At 38.3% G+C, this 22,125-nt stretch overlaps 1 protein-coding gene across 1 annotated transcript in view; it reads left to right on the top strand.

Moving 5' to 3' along the window:
* LOC126187966 (BRCA1-associated RING domain protein 1-like) overlaps positions 1-22,125 on the top strand; it is a 157,907-nt gene that overhangs the window by 108,197 nt on the left and 27,585 nt on the right. Inside the window, exon 6 of the mRNA XM_049929348.1 lies at positions 11,550-11,747. Coding sequence (XP_049785305.1) covers positions 11,550-11,747 — 198 coding nt within the window. The remainder of the gene's footprint in view (positions 1-11,549; positions 11,748-22,125) is intronic.

The raw sequence follows: 22,125 nt of genomic DNA, 5'->3' as shown, positions 1-22,125 counted from the left end.
TTTTACAACACATTACTATTGAAATTTTATTCATAGATTAATTACAATTACATAAATTGTCATAAATAAAGAATATGTACGGTGGCAGGTCCTCTGCTTTATTGTCTTACGGATCCCAACCATACATCTGAAAGCACTTGCCTGCAGAACACAATAAAGTGTAAGTTCTGAAGTGAAGTGTAACCAATTTCAGTGACAGTTACAGTAGCTAAAAAGTGCATAGAACTGTGTGCCAAAGATCTTCGTCTATTTTTATTAATATCAGGTGGAGGATTTTGTGCTTTGTCCGGAGCTTGTAAACATTGATTCAGAATTGGGCTGCATAAACATCTCCAATGTCTTGTTTCACCTACAACAAGATCACGAAGCATTGAAAGACAAGCTTATTAAATACGGGCGAGTGTGTTATCCAGCATTGTCTAGGCTGTAGATGTGAATGCACGTGCATTTACAGTGAGTATGTGGACCATTATATATCAAAAAGGTGTTGACATTGTGTTACTGTGCACTTTATCTATCAAGTGGCTGCTGCTGTGAAATTGATATTGGTGACAACTCAATTTTATGAGAAGAAAAAATGTGGGGAACTTACTAAGACCTACAGTGAGGGATCATTTAACTGAGGAGCGAATCCCCAGCATCTTAATAAGATTTCATTTGTCTCTGACTGAGGCATTCATATATGCAAGGCTTTGCAATCCTTTCTGCAGTATGTATACATTACACACGTTTTCAACACAGTCCTGAAACATATTTTTGGTGACAATTATTTGATAAATGAGGTTGAAGTGTTTTATTCCATTATTTATGCTGACAAAGACGCTGTCTGTTTCAAGAAGAAACCTGGTGATGTGGATTTATTACAGACGAGCTAGAAGTGAAAAATGGAGTCTAGTTGGAACAGCTTATTTAGAATGGCAGAGTTGTTAGTTAGGGAGTATGATAAAATCAATGTAATGCTTGTGAAGAAGTGCGTCTCAGAAAAACTTATTGGTTGCAACAGCACCTCTACAAAAGAACTACATTTTTAGAGCCCTTTGAAGATGCAAAAGAAGTGCTTGAAAGTGAGAAGTATCCTACAGTTCAGTTTGCTTTGTTATGCGTGCATAAATTGAAAAGTCATAACAACACAGTGCACGAAGATTCTGAGGCATATTTAAATTGCTATATACCCAATTTTGTTGCTAATACGTGCTGCGTGTCCAGCAGGTGAAAATTGTACTTAATTGAAAAACACAGGCTTCAGTGTTGCTCATATTTTAGCCGTACAGTACACATGTAGTATTATCATCTATTACTATAGATATTATGAGTGCTGTCACCCTCTCATACAGGAGAAAATCGAAGTGTGGATGTTTCACAGAACAGAAACATTTCTGTGGGTGCTCTTCCAGTTATTAAAAATGTCTTTAGTTTCTGATAGTGATGAGATGTTAAATGCTGTGCATCAAATTTGTGATGCATTATCAGTTCTGTATAAACTAGAATAAAATTATAATTATGTGACAGCAATACCTTACTCTGTTTTCATGATATCTTTAAATAAATATTTAAGGCCACTGAGAAAATGTTTGCTTACCAACCAAGAAAATAAATGTGGGCCACGTCATACTCAATCTACGCCTATGAGTAACCCTAATGGATGGTTGTGGTGATTACTATCCACTTGAGAGGGGTAACAGTAGTCACTTTCACAAGCAATCTAATTTAGTGAGAAGAATGTTTTGTGTTACAGCTTCGCCGGCCGCGGTGGCCAAGCGGTTCTAGGCGCTTCAGTCCGGAACCGTGCGACTGCTACGGTCGCAGGTTCGAATCCTGCCTCGGGCATGGATGTGTGTGCTGTCCTTAGGTTAGTTAGGTTTAAGTAGTTCTAAGTTCTAGGGGACTGATGTCCACAGATGTTAAGTCCCATAGTGCTCAGAGCCATTTGAACCATTTTTGTTACAGCTTCAAATACTGCAAGTGAAGGAAATTTCAGTGTGACACTGAAGCTAATCTTGGATAGGTGCAGCAGACTTGAACTGAAACAATGGTATTCTGACAGTTCATTGTAATTACAACAATAACAGAGAATCATTTGGAGACAATTTTCTTCCTGTTAGATTACTAATTTCTTAGATGGTAAAATTCACATATGTAAGTTTGAATGAATAAAGCTAACAATATTAGAAGAAAACAGTAATGTGATATTTGTTTTAAACACTTTGAGATGTCTTGACCAATGTTTTATTATTCCACTGTGCCTTATGCATTTGGCCATTATATCACTGTCAAAGGCTGTAAAAAATACGAAGATAAAACTGGTAACAGTTGAAACATAATATGTGTTACATTTCCACCAGTTAAATGGAGCCTAATATAGAAATTACAAATGTGGTATGAAACTTTCCAAATCCTGCATCTCATTGCTATGAGTCAGTAGAAACTTGTCCAAATGGATATGTAGTATCTTGTCAATATACCTTCACAGGAAGCAAGTGCAAATTGATTTCAAGAATTAAGGTTCACGCAGAGTTGTTAACAAAAATAAGTCTTTGATCAATCATATCGTATAAATAATTGCATCAAAAAAGAATACATCAAATTTACAAAAAGTATTTTAAAAATACATGTCACGGAATGCAGTAATTAAATTGAAATAATAGATGATGCTATGTATTGCTATGTCTGCTACTAAGAGTAAAATTTCGTTGCAGGGAACAAACGGATAAGTGTTATAAGGGAAGTGATGACTGAAACCAGAATTGTTCCCAAGATGCAAACTTTTAAAATGTCATACATCAGTTAATCAATAGTAAAACAGCAACCATCCAGATTACTTCTATAAAACTAGTGCATAATTAATATACAACAGTGGCATCTGGCATTAGTGCAACTATCGTACTTGATTTTCATTTTCATGTTACATATTTTCAGATTCATGGAATCCGGTATAATTCTTAGAGATTAAATATAAAACAATGGGTACTCCAGATGAAATATAAAAGTATAATGATCGGAGTTATAGTTGTTGTATGATAAAGTGCTTTCATTATAGTAGATTTTAATCATGATAAACAGTGTTGTTTCAGCCAGTTTAAAAAATGTGATTTTAAGTATATGCCAATTTTAAATAAATCTGTTCCTATATTTCCCTTTAGCTGCTTCTTCTCACCTCCCCCCCCCCCCCCCCTCCCTCCCTTTCTTTATTATGCCACTTGAATTCGCATAATATGTATAATTCTAATGTATGTTTCATTATACATTTATTTTAAGACTTTAAGAATTAGCTCAGGTTCCATGAATTTGAAAAGATGGCAAATGTAAACCAATTACGATAGGTGCACAAACGTCAATGCTATTATTATTGTTTGTCAATTACACACTAGTTTCATAAGAAGTTATTTTGGGGATTGTTATTTTGCTATTGGTTAACTAATGTATGGCTTAAAAGTGTGCATCTGGGGGAACAATTTTGTGAGCCATTCCTTTCCTGTATAATGCTTATCCAATTGTTACCTGTTATGAAATTTTGCTCTTAGTAGCAAACATAGCAGTATGTAGCACCACATATTATTCAATGTAATTACTGCATTCCAAGACATGTATTTTAGAAATGCTTTTTGTAAATTTCATGTATTCTTTTCTGGTGCAATTATTTATATGATGTAAATGAATAAACACTTATTGTTTACAAATAACTTCCTCATTACACCAAATGGCCTTAACCACTTTGCACCAACCTTGACCCTTGAAGTCCCCTTGCTTGTTGCAAAGAAATGTTGACTTCATAGTATATGCCCTTATGGACAAGTGTCCACTGACTCAGTGTAATGAGATTCAGTGTTTGGTAAGCTTCGTACCATATTTGAACTTTCTGTATTATGACTTCTTTTAATAGGTAAAAATATAACATCTCCTGTATTTCCACTGTTACCAGTTTTGTTTCTGTATTTTTTATAATATTTGATAGTGATATAATGTTAAAACCCCATATGGCTTATTGGAATAATGAAATTGTGGTCAAGACATGTCAAAATGTTTAATTGTATCCAATGGGCTCTTTGCCTCACATGCCTTTATGCGAATTGTAAACGTGATTTTTCGTTTTGGAACCGATCATCATTACAAAAGTTGGTAGTTACTAGTTTTTGTGTGACACTTTAAGGGGCAATGTAATGGAAAATTTAAATATTTATTTTAAAAATGATTACAACCATATTTATTAATGTACACATCTAAAATTTTGTATGTGTAAAGCAAAAGAGCTGTGTTTTGACGGAAAAATATGATAAAATATGCAGGATTAATATCTTGCCAGAAATTTGAATATTTAATTTTTTATTGTCTTGTCTTTTTTATAAAAAGCCATAACTCAAATTCTAATCATGCAATTAATCTGAAAGTTTTTTTTAGTGTCCTGAGAAGGTTATAAGACCACTGAATTACAGTTATTAATTTATGGTACAAGTTGTATCATTAACAGAGTTTTTAATTTTGCACATCCAAAATTAACATTTTTTTTGGTTAGTGTGACATTAGTGCAAAATTCAGAATGTAATTGCAGGATCTCGTATTTTGTAGTTCCAGAGAGCCAGCAACACTTTGCGAACAATTCCTGAAAATTTCGTAGCATTATTGCATATACTTTTTGAGAAAAGGCTTCTAATAACATAAAAGTGTAAAACAGAGAAAATGAAGTTAAAAAGATTTTCTTCTCATACTTCTACATGTAATAAGATTACCTCAGTTTTAAAATCTTCCAACTGATACTCCTTATCCTCCAAGTTTCTCCACTCTCCTCTTCGAATCTGCATGGCCTGTATTTACAGGTAAGACACTGATCTGTTAGCTTTCTTGACCCTGCACTCATCGATGGTGTAAAATGCTCTTGTTGTAAACACACCAGCATCTATACCAACTCTCTTCAGCACTTCAATTCTGCCATTGTTTCCGTTATTGTAACATAAAACTGCATCATAGACACCTATTTTGAGTACTTCAAGTTCACAGAATGTCCTATTCGAGCATATAATCAAAATTAAATTATTGTGGCTTTCATTTGCATTTTGTGGCTTTCCATAAAGACACTTCCTCAATAAACCAGGGTTTGCAAGAAGCCTGAATGTGACCTTAATTGTGTTCATAAGAGGTTCTGGTAATGAGTGTTTATGTGAATATGTCTCATTTCTTATGTTGAACTTACACCAATTGTCTTTCGGCCACAGATTGTGCATTGGTGTTTGGTCAATGGATAGTTTGTGGAAAGAAATTGCCCACACAACACTCCTCATTGCCTCTAAATTGTGTGTGTTTTTCCTGATAGCTCTCCCATAAAATAACTGAAGAGAATCAGTTTCAGAGTAAGCCTGCCTTTTCCTCCTAGTAGTTTTCCATCCTCAAGCACTACACCTTTCTTCTCTTTCCGCAAGTGACAAAGCCTACCAGCAAGCCTCTTTTGGATGTCACCAACACATTCCAACTTTTCTATTGTTGTATTGTACGGATTTTTATCTGTTACAGCTTTGAACAAAGAGTCCCCATCACAAGGTATTTAGTATATCTAACACCATACTGGTCCTCAGATCTGGAGAACAGCCTCACAACTGCAGCAGCTTCCATGCCCCCACTTGAGCCACTATAAGTTTTAGAGCATGCTACTGCATGCTTTTCTAGCCACAGTTTCTCTCTGTCTTCATTGTTGGACATTTTCCTTGTTGCACACTGGTGGCAGTATTTAGACATAATTTCAAAGAGATAGAGGGGCTGGCCAGTACTTACCTCAGCTCAGTACAGCCGATACATACACACAAAACAAAACAAAACCGAAAATTTATGTTCCTAGCTTTCGGAACAAATGTTCCTTCATCAGGGTGGAGAGAGGGGAAAGAAAGGGAAGAAGGGAAAGGAGATTCAGTTACTCACAACCCAGGTTATGAAGCAACAGGGAAAGGAAAATAGGGAGGGTAGCAAGGATGGAGGCATGGTTGTCAGAGGGAAGCCAAAGATATATCTAAATCAGTAAGTCTGAATCCAGTGGAATCCATATCAAAATCATTCACACACCTGTACACTTATCCTGTTGATTCGATGCTGAAGCTGAGAGCTTATGATCTTTATTTCGAGTTGCTTCCTCTTTTCTGTTGGTAAACCAATTTCCATGAAACCTCCATTTCCTAAACACAGTTGTTCCACCACCCATTATGCATAAATATTGACTTCCATGTAAAGGTTTGTGAATTCAACCTTCCACCTACTAATATGTGTTAGTATTGTCAGAATGTAAATAAATGACATGCAAGAAAGTTTTCAGGGAAAGATATAGATGGCAGCCAAAGATATCAAAAGAAAATAGGCTTCACACTGACAAAAATTCCTCTGAAGCAAGCAGTTTCCCAAATGTCGGAAAAGGTGGAAATGGCCATCAGTGCAGAGTTAATCAGTTCAACAATTTAAAAGCATTTCTAAAGCTGCTGTCATGATAAAATTCACACACAACATAGATCAAACTGTGTAGATCAAGAAAATAATATTTTTGAAAAATTGATTTTTTGGACCAAAATCCATTGCATCCCCCCTTAAATCATTTCCAAATTTTTGTTATTGTATAAGGCGTGTTATTTTCTCTTATGGATCATTAGTGCTGTTACATTTAGACTCTGCGATTCAGGAATATATGAGTACATCATAACTAAATTAATTTGAGTGTTGTCCCATCTGCAGCAGAGAATATAGCAGAAGCAACACAAGCATGCAAACGTACAGAGTTGCTACTACACTAGTCACAACAGCCCCATGGCAAGCATGCCAGACTGAGTGACCTCTGCACTCCCTATGGTACCTTGTTTGACTACAGCCTTTCTGCTCCGAGCATTCATACTCGTGAAGACGAGACCCTAGCCCATTGCCCTCGAGCAAGTATGAATGAATAAACAAGCAATTTACAGACCTCTACTGTGCGTACTATTACCTTTGTCTTCTTTTTGTTCATGTGTGTTACAGCCACCAATTAGCAGGCATTCAATTTTATTAAGTGTTTGACTGTATTTCTGTTCACTAACGGTGACCATTGCTACATCACTAATGAGTCATATCTTGTTAATATTCTGTCCGTGACAACTCCCATGCTGAGGTAGTCGTTTGCTTCTCTCATTGCTTCTTCAGTCCACAAGTGAAGGATCAGTGTTGGTAATGTTGCCTTAACAGCTTCCCTCATTTTAGGCTCTTGTACCCTTCTGACCGCACAGATTCCTACAGTTTGCTCCACATAGAGAGAATGAATTATTTTCTTGTTCCTGTTCTTGTAGTCACACTGCCAAAGAATGGAACCATTTTTAGCCCATTCCACATTACCGAAAACCAAGTGTTATTTGACGCAGTCCTAAAACTGCATCTCAGAAGTCCTTATCTCTCCTAAAACCACAATGGTCCTCTCTTAATAATTCATTTTTTCCTTCCATCTACATCTTAATAATTCATTTTTTCCTTCCATCTACACCTGTGTGTACATGGCTACTCCGCAGATCACACTTAAGTGCCTGGCAGAGGGTTCATCAAACCACATTCACACCATTTCTCTATCTTTCTCATTCTCGAACACCATGCGGAAAAAATGAACATCTATGTCTTTTCGTGTGATCTTTGATTTCCCATATTTGATGATGATGATGATGATGATGATGATGATGATGATGATGATTCCTCCCTGTGTAGGTGAGCATGAACAAAATATTTTCACATTACGAGAAGAAAGTTAGTGACTGAAATTTTTTGGTATGATTCTGCCGCAATGAAAAACGCCTTTGTTTTAATGAATGCCACCAGAAATCCTGTATCATGTCCACGACTCTCTGTCCTTTATTTCTCATTAATACAATACATGCTGCTCTTCTTTAAACTTTCATGGGGGTACCCCATTAATACTGTCTGGTAAAGATCCCATACTATGCAGCAGTACTCCAAAAGAGGACAGACAGGCATGTTGTAGACATTATCTTTAGTAGATTTGTTGCATCTTCTAAGTGTTCTGCCAATAAATACAGCCTTTGGTTCGCCTTCTCCACAACATTTTCCATGTGTTTATTTCAGTGTAAGTTGTTCGTAATTGTAATTCCTTGGTATTTAGTTCAATTTACGGTCTTCATATTTGATTAATTGATCGTGTAACCAAAGCTTAATGAAGTCCTTTTAGCACTCATGTCGATGACCTCACACTTTAATTATTTAGGGTCATTTTCCGGTTTTCGCACCATACATATACCTTGTCTAAATTGATTTGCAGTTGATATTGACCTTCTGATGACTTTACAAGATGATAAATGACAGCATAATCTGCAAACAACCTAAGATGGCTACTCAGATTGTCTCCTAAATCATTAATATAGATAAAGAACAACAGAGGCTGTATAACACTACCTTGGGGAATGCCAGAAATCACTTCTGTTTCTCTCGATGACTTTCTGTCGATTACCACAGACTGTGACCTCTCTGACAGGAAATCGAGAGTCTAGTAACATAACTGAGACGATATCTCATAAGCATACAATTTGATTACAAGCTGCATCACCAGATAAATATTCATTTGATGCCTTCCTGAGAGACAATCTCCTCTCATTCCAAATTAACAATGTAAGTGTAGACCAGATGTGGCTTGAATTCAGAGAATGAGCATAGAAAGCAATTGAGAGATTTATACCAAGTAAGTTAACAAATGATGGAGCTGATCCTCCTTGTTACACAAAACGGGTCAGAACAGTGATGGAGAAACAGTGAAAAAATCATGCCAAATTTACATGAATGCAAAATCTCAAGATTGGCAATCTCTTACAAAAGCTTGAAATTTAGCAAGGACTTCAATGCGAGATGCGTATAATGTTTCCACAATGAAACTTCGTCTAAAAACCTGGAAGAAAATCTAAAGAGATTTTGGTCGTATGTATAGTATGCTAGTTGCAAGACACAATCTGCGCGATAGCAATGGAAATACTATTGATGACATTGGTGCTAAAGCAGAGTTAATAAACACAGTTTTCCAAAATTCTTCACCAAAGTAGACAAATATTACAGAATTCGAATCGAGAACAGCTGCTACCATGAATAAATTAGAAGTAGATAGCCTCAGTGTAGTGAAGCTTAAATCACTTAATAAAAGCAAGTCTTCCAGTTGAGACTATATACCATTTAGCTTCCTTTCAAGAGTATGCTGATGCAATATCTCCATATTTAACAATCATGTACAGTCGGTTGCTAGATGAAAGATTCGTACTCAAAGACTGGAAAATTGCTCCAGTTACACCAATATCCAAGAAAGGTAGTAAGGCTAATCCAGCCTGCACTCTGTGTGTCTAGCCGCACGGTCTAATGGGCTGCTTCCCAAACGGGAAGCTGTGCCAGTCCCCGGCATGAATCTGCCCAGCAGATTAGTGTCTAGGTCTGGTGTGCCGGCCAGCCTGTGCATGGTTTTTAAGGCGGTTTTCTATCTGCCTCGGTGAATGTGGGCTGGTTCCCCTTATTCCGCCTCAGTTGCACTACATTGGCAGTTGCTGCGCAAACACTATCTCCATGTATGCGTACACAATAATCACTCTACCACGCAAACATTTGGGGTTACACTCATCTGGTATGAGATGTTCCTGGAGGGGTGAGGGCAGAGCTGGGGGGGGGGGGGGTGTCCACTGAGGTCAGAACCACAGAATAACCCTGTGTTGGGTGTGGGGCAGCAGCAGTGTGGTTGGAGGGCTGCTGTGGCCTGTTGTGGGGTTGTGAACCACTGAGGGCTACAGCAGGATGGAGCCTCTCCATCGATTCTATGTCCCTGGTTCAATACACAGTACACACACAAAGGTAATCCACTAATTTATAGGTCCATATCATTAACATTGATATGTGGCAGGATTTTGCAACATATATTGTTTCTGAAGATTATGAATCACCTCGAAGAGGTTCTTGTGAAACACAACTAGGTCTTTATTCACATGAAGTGTTGAGTACTATTGACAAGGGATTTCAAATTGATTCTGTATTTCTAGATTTTCAGAAGTCTTTTGACACTGTATCACACAAGTGGCTTGTAGTGAAATTATATACTTATGGAATATCATCTCAGTTACGTGACTGCATTCGTGATTTCCCGTCAGAGAGGTCACAGTCTCTGGTAATCGACAGAAAGTTATCGAGTAAAACAGAAGTAATTTCTGGTGACCCTCAAGGTAGTGTTATAGACCCTCTCCTGTTCCTTATCTCTACAAACAATTTAGAAGACATTCTGAGCAGCTGTCTTTGTTTGCAGATGATTCTGTCATTTCTCATCTAGTAAAGTCATCAGAAGATCAAAGCAGATTGCAAAACTATTTAGAAAAGATATCTGGTGCGAAAATTGACAGTTGACCGTAAATAATGAAAAGTGTGAGGTGATCCACATGTGTGCTAAAAGGGATCCATTAAACTTCAGTTGCACAATAAACCAGTCAAATCTAAAGGCTGCAAATTCAGCTAGATACCTAGGAATTACAAATACTAACAACTTAAATTGGAAATAGCACATAGAAAATGTGGGGGAGGCAAACTAAAGGCTGTGTTTTATTGGCAGATCACTTAGAAAATGTAGCGGATGTATTAAAGAACTGCCTACACTATGCTTGTCTGTCCTCTCTTGGAGAAATCGTTACCAGATGGGATTAACGGAGTGTATCAAGAAAGTTCAAAGAGCACGTTTTGCACTATCGAGAATTAGGAGAGAGAGTGTCACAGACATGATACAGGACTTGGGGTGGACATAATTAAAACAAAGGCATTTCTTGTTGCAGAAAAATCTCCTCACAAAATTTCAGCCACCAACATTATCCACCAAATCCAAAAATATTTTGTTGACACTGACGTACATAGGGAGAAATGATCATCGTAATAAAATAAGGGAAATTAGAGCTTTTACGGAAGATTATAGGTGTTCATTTCTTCCGCACGCTGTTCAAGATTGGAATAGTAGAGAATTATTGTGAAGGTAGTTCAATAAACCCTCTGCCATATACTTAAGCGTGATTTACTGAGTAGTCATGTACATTAGCTTGCATAGTTATTGCTCCAGTCTTTAGCCTGATGTTTGTAAGTGTTACGTTGGTGATTCATTAATACCTGGACGTTCATTGCTTCTGAGTTCATGCAAACACTTTTGAAATTTTGATTTACCTATGCTTGCGTCTATACACACATATTTTTCCACCCTTGGGAAGGGGGGGGGGGAGGATTCTTGTTACTGCCAAACTTAGTGGAATGACCTTTTTTCCATAGAAAGAGTGGCAGCTCATGTTGTTGTATCCGATCTTGATCATATTTTGAATGTAAAGATTCAGATCTATCCTTGATCGTGCTCTCCAGTGTAAGAAAATGTAAATTATGTAAAATCATAATCCACTGCAAAGGAAAAGTTTTATGTTAACCAAGCAAATTGAGAGAAAAGAAAATTGTGGAATATCAATTTTTACTGTCTAGTTACTGTGATTTTAGTCTAGGCCATTTATCTGGTTGCCTGGTTTGTATTATATTAAGAGGACTTTCTGAAATTAATTTTGCAGTGATGTTGCACGAACTGATGAAATTAAGGCTATACTTAATGAGAATATAAGAACTGAGCCTGTGGAAGTGGAAGAAAACGTTGCAAGCTTTGATGCCAGTAACACTGTCATTCTTGCATCTGGCCTGTCTGATGACCAAGAGAAGGATCTCTGGAAGTTCATTGATGCATTTGATTTCCAGGTTGTAGAAAATTATTGGTGAGTAGATGACTGACTGACTTTCTCACAGATTAATTGACATCTCATTTCTATAGTAAAGTAGAAGGTCATAAATTAGAAATAGTGCTTGCGAAGATTGATTAGTGACTTTTTAAAATTTTTACAAACATGTTCATTATTCTTGAGGAGTAGAATGGGTGGAAATACGGATGCATGCACAAATCCACTATATGGTGATTGTGTATTCCTACTCATTCCATTACTTCCACCAACAATTTCTGTTGTATTACATAACTATTAGATGGATTATTTATTGCTTAATTTTCTTCATCTCAATGAAGGTGGGGTCTGGGTATGTACCTGGAAAATTTTGATTATCTAGAAATTTCTCCCTTTACAACAGCTACTTTTACTCTTTTTCTTGCGCTTCCAGTTTTAAATTTAGATTATTACTTTTAAGTGAATGCTAATTGTGTGTTTGTTGTAACCAAGAGAATATGTCATGAGTTGACTGTAAATTGGCATCCAAGGATTCATCCAGTGGAAATTTCTCAAATATCCAGCTATTCACACATATATTGCAGAGTCACTTAGTGTCAAGTTGATGTTCTAAGTCCTCAGGTTCTCCCTGGCAAGGTACACAATCATACAGACACTTAAATGTTGAAAGTTTGATTAACGTATTTCACAAATTTGCTTCACAGTATGCTTCACTACATTTAAGTCTGACAAACACCTCACAACTGCACAGCATTTGGCTAAGCCTTAATATAATAATGTAGTACCTATTCAGCATGATCACCTGTCAATGAACTGAGACTCGAAACTTGTAGCAACATATTGTACCTCCTGAGAACTTGCATACAACAAGTTTCATAACCTATACAGCATTGTAATAATTTAATTGACATGGGTGCGTGTAGTTGTTGTTGCCCAAAGTGTGCTTTGATGCAGGTCTCCATCCTAGTCTATCCTGTGCAAGTCTCTTGATCTCTGCGTAACTATTGTAATCGACATCCATTTGAACTTCGTTAGCGTATTCAATATTTGGTCTCTAGAGTTTTCACCATCCCACCTTCCTCCATTGCCAAATTAACCATTCTTTGATACCCCATTATAGGTTCTATCACCACTTCCTTTCTTTTAATCAAGTAGCATGGAACAGCTCTTTTCTCTGCATTTCAATTCAGAGCCTCTTTATTAGTTGTCCAATATATCCAACTAATTGTCAAATTTCTTCTGTGATGCAATGTTTCAGAATCTTTCGTCCTCATCCTGTGTGTACTGTTTATCATTCACATTTTACTCCATATGCTCTAGATAAAAAGTTTCCAAGGAGGCTTCCTAACGCTTCTATGAGGTTTGCTGAAAAGTAATGGCACCAATTTTTTAATGTGAAAACTCCTAAAGCTTTTTAAACAAAACAAACTTTATAACATTCTACATCTTTACACTTCATGTCTACATATTTAGTTCCCAGCATAGTCATCATAGAGATGAACGTGAGACCATTTTATTGACGCAGTCTCTGTAAATGTTTGACTTTGTTGATGGAGCCACAACCTCACTTCTGCTTGCACTGCTTCATCATTGTCAAAGTAAATTCTTCGAAACTGTTTATAACAGGGTTGCCACGGGTTCTGGGAATTTCAAACACGTCTGCGAAATCAGGGAAATGTCAGGGAAATTTGGGAAAAAAAAACACTGAAAAAATCTTGTTTCTGTCTCAGTAAATGAAATGGTTTGTTTACTGAGGTTTCATGCATCGTTGCTGGCTGGGCTTGCAGTCAGTGCCGGCGCCACTTCTTGTGTGCCAGCCTAGCAGCTGCCGACGAGCGGCAGGAAGGCATGAGGAGTGATTTGTTTGGATCTGGTGGCTGGAGAGGGGGGTGGTGGTCATGTGTGCCCGAGTTGTGTCAGAGTGATTGTGTGAATGTCTTTGTTCTCTTGTTTTCTGAAAAAAGCTGTGGCTGAAAATTTAGTTGGTGCGTGTGTGATTGCCTGTGCCTCTGCAACCATAATTACGGTGAGTTGCTACCTATCCTCATTATTATTGATTCTCAAAGTATTTGAACACATTATCTGTTGTATGGATTGATCACTGTGGTCTCATTTCATCAACAAGCTATCTGTGGCTCGTGAATATCCGGTCACACGAGTGGATTTCCACGGTGGGCCAAAACTGGAAGCTGTTTCTGAGGGTATGTGTGACGGATCGGGCCTGCCGATCTGAAGCCATTTGGTTCCCACTAATGTGCAGGCCCTGCTTATCGGATCTAGTCTTAACGATTTGCTAGCAGGCTTGGTCTGTTTGTGTGTGGCTTAATTCAGCGGATTTTCATGGTTTATCCACGGACCCAGGACTGCTGTGCTCCTCAGCAGGCCAGAGGCTGTGCGTGATTGATTTAAGGAATTGTGACTGTCTCACTGCAAGTATGTTTTATAGTGTGGTGTTTTATAGACATTTTATTTGTTCTAGTGCATTTTAGCTCTTCAGAAGTAGTTTATATGTTATAAAGGATGGACCATAAGAAGAAGAAATTGTGGAAGTCGCTGGCAATTTTTATGCTATGTACTCATATCCTCGAAAGAAAAATCGTACAATACCTGTAAAATAATAGATATAACTCAGAGGGTAGTAACTGACAATAACGAACTTAGTAGAACCAACATTTTATTGGCAGTCAGCAATAGTGGTGGTTTATGCAATTCTTCTTGGCCTTATACACTTCTTTCAAGAGGCCTCCCTTCTTCGAAGGTTATTTCTGGAATCAGTGGAGGTATTTTAAATCTGTCTTGCAACTCCAAGGAAATACCCCCCCCCCCCCCCCCCCCCCCCCACCTGCAACCAAATGCGCTTCATTTTATTGAAATAAACTAACATCAGTGTGCAACTTTAACATATCCCGTGTAACACAAAGCTTGCTTTACAGCATAAACTCTTTTCACACCCAAGTGCGTGTATTGGTGTTTACCATACAGATATTGGCCTATTGGTGTTTGCCATACAGATATTGACCTAAAAAATAACCTCCATTTAATTTTTATTCCTCCTGAAACCTTGCTTCCTAGCAATATGAATCTCGGAACACATCTACATCCTCCTCCTCAAATTATATCCTCTCACTTCCAGCTTCGTACCACTGTATTATAACTGTGTTACTGTAAAACTTACTCAAGATTACACCAAACTTTTTTTTTATTTATTTATTTGCAGTCAGTTTTTGGACTTTGTTATAGATTTATTTCACATATACAAAGCTTTAATTTACATATATATAAATGCATACATTAAACAAGTCCGTGTTGGAATGTCAACAATGTTGTGAAAAGGTTAGATTGCTACTGACCATAAAGATGACATGTCCAGGGTGTATACGACCCGGGACAACCGGGAGATCCAGGAAAAAAACGGGAATTTTTTCATCTGGGAGAAAACTGGGAAAAACCCGGAAATTTTTTAGAATTCCAGGATAGTCTTTTGTTTTAGTTTTCAATTAAATTTTTGTAATTTTGACTGGGAAGAAATAATACTTTAACAAAGGACTGGAGCAATAAAACATAAACGAGAGAAAGAACTAAAATAAAACTTAAGTTGCAAAGGAAATGCGCCTTGTATACAAAGAAACACAGTGCTCATACAAGTGTCTGCCAGTAGCAAAATCTGTCAAAGGCTTTAGACTCTGCAATGCTTCATAACAACAAATGGCCTCCGATCTGCATGACGTCACAACTGTTTGCATTAGATTCGTGTGAGCAGTTGCGAGCGAGCCCATGCACATGCGCAGTTGAGTCCCGCATGTACGTTCTCCCGCTTCTGGCTACAAAAGTGTGGCTGTTGGCTGTATAAGCAAGCAGCAGGGTGCTACCCGGAAAAAATTTACTGGGGTGCGCAAGCTGCCATATTCACTGGGAGCAAACCGGGGTATCTGCCCCGGACGGCAATTTCAGTCAAGCATTAATCACCTTGCGGGACAATGAAGATATTTTTGTCGGTTTGCTAAAGAAATATGGCTTTATTAATCTTTTCCGCTGAGGTAGTCAATTTATTTGAAACGAAGTGTTTTAATTCCACACTGTTGGCTAGTTTCAAGTGTTTGCTGCATTTCATGTTCTAGCACATATGGCATTATGCCATAATAAAGAACCAAACATGGGAAAATACAGTGCACTTTAAGCCGAATTATGCATTTTAGTCTGGTTCACGAAATTTCTCTGATGTCTTGTTTCTTTTATGACATAATGTATGATCTTTCAATGTTTTACACGTATGAACATACAGAACTCCTGTGTCATCGTAGCTGCACGAGCGCGGTGACGCCTGTTATCTGGCACTCTCTGCCAACTGCTGAAACGAATCTCTTTCTAACAGGTTGCGGGAAAATATTGTGAATGATTGATTGAAAAGCGTTACTTTCGAAGTAAATTTCTTTTTACTCAAGATGGACTAAGTGCGAGAATGTGCGATGAATTTCTTAAATCACAGAGTGTTTGACTCTCATTCAAAAATCAACTGTTTGAGGAAGACCTTTGAGAAAAAATTTTGAGCCCGGGAGATCAGACATTTATGTCGGTATCAAAAATTTTACTGCCACATTTGTGTGATATATCTCAAAGTGTAACACGCGCGAAAATAACAACATTATATGTGAAAGTTTAGCTTGTTTTGAAGATTATTAATCGTCGAGGCCAATATTATATGTGAAAGCTGTGCTTTTCTTACAGCAACACTATGTATATTAATTTACACCATTAACTTTTCCTATTTGTGTGTATGCGCTAACAGTAATAATGCTATTGGCTGACTATATCACGTGTCCTAAACCCTGAATATCAGCTGTATAACCCTGAATATCAGCTGTATCGGCTCGCGAGATCACGTGACATGACCTATGAGTGGCTTACAAAACTGCATCGCAGTCTCGATTTCAGTGTTTCAGAAAGTAACATGCGGTGTTTGGTGGAATTCGAATTTATACTTTCGTAATATGAAAATATCCAGCCTCCATGGTCTTTTTTTCTTAGTTTCGTTTTCTACACTGGTGTATAAAACCTTAACCATTTAAAGGATTGATAAGTTTTACAGTTCCGAGGAAAAGTATACTGTCACTTAGCATGGGAGAAGTGTATTTTCACCTGGGAAAAAGTGTGTTTTTTAACTGGAAAATCCAGGAATTTTTTTTCCCTGTCCGCGTATACACCCTGCATGTCTCTCTCTCTCTCTCTCTCTCTCTCTCTCTCTCTCTCTCTCTCTCTCTCTCTCTCACACACACACACACACACACACACACACACATTCATTCACACAAGCAAGCACACATCGTGCATGTGACCGCTATCTGTGGCATTTCTGGCAAGAATGCAACAGTATCACATTGAGCAGAAGCAGCAGCAGCAGCAATCGAGAGTGCGGAGGGGAAGGCTGAAGGATAGAAGGGTACAGGTGGGCAGAGAGGAGGTAGCGCTGCCTGGCAGAGTGCACAGACTGTGGCAGGAAAAGGCTGCCAGGCGCAGTGTCGGAAGAGCGTGGGGGAGGGAAGGGTGAGGAATGGGGAGTGGAGAAGGAGAGCAGCAGACTAGGGGAAAAGACAGATGCGTTGGCAGAGAGCGGCGCACAATGTAGCTGAGTGAAAGTGAATTGGGAGGAGGTGATGGAACTGTGGGAGAAGCTGTTGGGTGGAGTGTGTGGGGACAATAGGTTACCACAGGCTGAGGTCGGAATAATTACAGGAGTGGAGAATGTGTTGTAAGGATAATTCCTATTTGTGCAGTTCGAAAAAGCTGGTGGTGGAGGGGAGGAATCAGATGGCCCAAGTTGTGAAGCAACCATTGAAATCAAGCATGTTATTTCAGTATTACGGTGGTTTGATAGTCATACCAATATATGAAGCTGCGCAGTGAATGTAGCAGAGGTGGTATGACAACCAGCCAGCTGTCTACCAAGTATGAATGACCACTGCTAAGGGCAAAGTGAACCATCCTGGGATACAACATGCAGCTAAATGTAACAAGCTTCATTTCAAAGGCTGCTTCACAATGCAGACCATCTGTTCCCTCCCCTCCAACACCAGCTTTCCTGAACTGCACAGATGGGAGTTATCCATACAATGCATTCTCCACTCTCAAAATCATCCTGCCCTCAACCTATGGTAACCTACTGTCCCCATGCCCACCTCACATCTACATCTATACTTTGCAAACCACTGTGAAATGGATGGCAGAGGGTATGTCTCTTTGTACCAATTATTCGGGTTTCTTCCTGTTTCATTCTCATATGGAGCACAAGAAGAATGATCATTTGAATTCCTCTGTGCCTTCAGTAAACATTCTAATCTTATCCTCATGATCCCTGTGTGAGTGATAAGTATGGGGTTGTAGTAAATCCCTAGAGTAACCATTTAAAGCCGGTTCTTGAAACTTTGTTAATAGACTTTTTCGGGATAGTTTACGGCTATATTCAAGAATCTGCTATTTCAATTCCTTCACTATCTCTGTGACACTCTCCCACGGATTAATGGATTAAACAAACCTGTGACCATTCCTGCTGCCCTTCTCTGTATATGTTCAATATCCCCTTTAGTCCTGTCTGGCGCGGGTCCCACACACTTGATCAATATTCTAGGATGAGTTGCACAAGTGATTTGTAAGTAATCTGCTTTGCTGTGTGATTGCAGTTCCCCAATATTCTACCAATAAACTGATGTCTACCACCTGCTTTACTCACGACTGAAACTATGGGATCATTCCATTTCATATCCCTACGAAGTGTTACAGCCAGGTACTTGTATGAGTTGGCCGATTCCTACAGTGATGTGTTGATATCATAGTCGTAGGGTACTACATTTTTTCATTTTGTGAAGTGCATGGTTTTACATTTCTGAACATTTAGAGCAAGATGCGAATCTCTGCACCATGTTGAAATCTTACCAAGATCTGACTGAATATTTATGCAGCTTCTCTCAGCAGCACTTCATTATAGATAACTTCATCATCTGCAGAAAGCCTGATTTTACTATTAATGTTGTTTTACTATTAACGTTGTCTACAAGGTCATTAATATGCTTTGTTCTCCCTACCAGAATCATCAATCCAGTCACAAATCTCACTTGATGCCCCCTATGATTCACTTTTGGCAATAAGCATAGGTGCAGTACTCAGTCAAATGCTTTACGGAAATCAGGTAACACTGTATCTACCTGGCTGCCTTGACCCAAAGCTTTCAGTATGTCATGTGAGGAAAGTGCGAGTTGGCTTTCGCATGATCTATGTTTTTGAAAACCATGTTGGTTGCCGTTGAGGAGGCCATTCTGTTCAAGATAGCTTATTGTGTTTGAGCTCAGAATGTGTTCTAAGGTCCTACAACAAATCAATGTCAAGGATATTGGATGGTTGTTTTGTGGATCACTTCTACTGCTCTTCTTGTGGATGGGTGTGACTTGTGCCATTTTTCCAAGGACTGAGCACGGTTTTTTGTTCGAGGGTTCTACAGCAGATTATTGTTCGAAGAGGGCCTAACTCAGCTGCAAATTCGGTATAGAATCTGACAGGGATTCCATCGGGGCCTGGAGCTTTGTTTAGTTTTAGCAATTTCAGCTATTTCTCAACACCAGTGGCACTAATACTTATTTCATTCACCTTTTCAGTGGTACGAGGATTAAACTGAGGCATTTCTGCTGGGTTTTTCTTTGTAAAGGAACATTTCAAAATGGAGTTGAGCTTTTCATCTTTTGCTTTGTTACCCTAAATTTCAGTTTCTGTCTCATTCACTAGGGACTGGACACTAACTGTGGTGCCACTAACAGCCTTTACATACGACTTGAATTTCTGTGGATTTTGTGAAATGTCATTTGACAGTATTCTGCTACGGTAGTCATTGAAGGCACCGTTAATTGCTCTCTTGACAGCCAAACGTGTCTCATTCAGCATCTCTCAATCTGTAGCCCTACACTTTGCTTTTTTACCTATTATGCAGTAATCTCTCTTTCTTTAAAAGTTTCTTTGCAGTGATTGTATACCATGTAGGTTCCCTCCCATTATGAACTGTTCTACTGGGTACGTATCTATCCAGTGTGTGGTCAACTGTTCTCTTGAACTTGAGCCAGAGTTCCTCTACATGCTCCTGAACTGTATTGAAAGCTGCAAGTTCATCATTGAGATGTGATATTATTGATTTTTTATTTAGTTTACTGAACATATATGTCTTCCTGCTTGTTTTAGTTGTCCTTTGCACATTTTAATCATTGTTGCCACCACTGCGTCATGGTTACTGATGCCAGTTTTGATGTGGACATTCTCAAAGAGGTGAGGTCTGTTTGTTGCCATTAGATCCATTATATTTCCATCATGAGTAGAGTTCCTAATTATCTGTTCTACATAGTTTTCAGAGAAGGCATTTAGTAAAGTTTCACAGTCTATAAAATACTTGACATCTACTCTATGTACATCGTGCATGCAATCATGTTCATGAAACTAAATCCAGAACACAACACGATATATACAGTAATGTACACAGTTATAATACATGGAGAAGCGAAAAAATTCACAGAATTGCAAGGTGGGAGGGGAGGGGAGGGGGAAGTGGAAAGCTGTCACAGACCTTAGTCCACATACAATAGTATCTTCTTCTTCTTCTTTCTTACAATAGACTACTATCTAATCTCAAGGCAGCTAATTTAAACACCTTAGAGAATAAACTGAAGTATTTATTAATAGAGATAAGCAACTTGACAGCTCATCTTTACAATGATTAGCACTCTATCCTTTTCATTATATTGGTAAATGTGTGCATTGATATAAAGAATAAAGATCAGAAACTATCAGTTTCTTGTTGTAAAAACAAACTTATGGCTATATATACTGTTAAGAGACATTACAACTTGAAATCTTCTGCTGAATAACAGCTTATCTCTATTAATAAATACTTCAGTTTATTCTCTAAGGTGTTTAAATTAGCTGCCTTGAGATTAGATAGTAGTCTATTGTAAGAAAGAAGAAGAAGAAGAAGAAGAAGAAGAAGAAGATCATCTTATTGTATGTGGACTAAGGTCTGTGACAGCTTTCCACTTCCCCCTCCCCTCCCCTCCCACCTTGCAATTCTGTGAATTTTTTCGCTTCTCCATGTATTATAACTGTGTACATTACTGTATATATCGTGTTGTGTTCTGGATTTAGTTTCATGAACATGATTGCATGCACGATGTACGTAGAGTAGATGTCAAGTATTTTATATTTTCTGAAAAGTTTTGCACAAGGCTCTTTTGTTTACCTCAGCTACCACTCTAACTGCCTTTTTTTGTTGCGTAAAATACCTTTCTCTATAGACTGCTGGTGCCTCACACTGTATATCATACTGAAGATGTCAATATATCAATCTGAAATATACAAGAGTTGACTGAAAAATAATGCCCCCACCTTTGTAACTTTTCCTCAGTTGGTGGCATTACTATGTGGCAGGTCTGGCTTGTTCCGTAGCCTCTTCTCTACAGCTCCAGTTGACTAGAAGCTTTAACATTGAACGGTTGTGTTTTTGCAATGTAAAGTATGGAACCCTGCGCAGGTGGTTGGTCAATGCGATTTAAGCAACAAGCAGTCATTGAATTCTTGACAGCAGAAGGTGTCACCCCAAAGGAGATTCATCGGAGAATGAAAGCAGTTTATGGTGACTGTGTTGATGTGAATACTGTGTGTCATTGGGCGAGTTAGTTTAAAGATGTTGAGGCGGGAACATCTCACCTGCATGACAAACAAAGAGTTGAACGTCCTGTGACAGCAACCACTGAGTTTCACCGTCTGACTTCCACCTGTCCCCGATAATGAAAGACGATTTGCAGGGACATCATTATGCTTCTGATGAAGACGTTGAGAGAACTGTGAGACTATGGTTGTGGAAACAGTGTGTCCACTTATTCTGTGATGGCTTCAGAGAACTTGTTTATTGTTGGCAGAAATGTATCCATTTGGCTGGTGATTATGTGAAAAAGTGAGTATTGGTAATTAAAGATCACATTCTAAGGATTATTTCTGCATTTGATTTATTAAAATATTCCCATCCAAACCAAATTAATGAAGGTGGAGGCATTACTTTTCATTCAACCCTCATAAATGAGCTACACTTTCCTAAAATTCTCCCTTTAAAGTGAAGTCAACCATTTTCCTATCCTACTACTGTCCTTACATGTTCATTCCATTTCATATCACCTTGTTATGTTACACTCGGATATTTAATCCCCGTGACCATATCAGGCAGCACACTACTAATACTGTATTTAAGCTTGGTCTTTCGTAATCACCTGCATTAACTGAAGTTTTTCTGCATTCAAAGCAAGTTACCATTCTTCACTCTAATTGGAAATTTTGTATCAGTCATTTTGTAGCCTCCTACAGTCACTCAGTGATGATACCTTCCTGTACAGTGCAG

This window comes from Schistocerca cancellata, chromosome 5 (assembly GCF_023864275.1).
Source record: "Schistocerca cancellata isolate TAMUIC-IGC-003103 chromosome 5, iqSchCanc2.1, whole genome shotgun sequence".
NCBI classification, from domain to species: Eukaryota; Metazoa; Arthropoda; class Insecta; order Orthoptera; family Acrididae; genus Schistocerca; species Schistocerca cancellata.
Note: the sequence above shows the minus strand (reverse complement) of the source record. Positions and strands in the feature narration are given on the sequence as shown.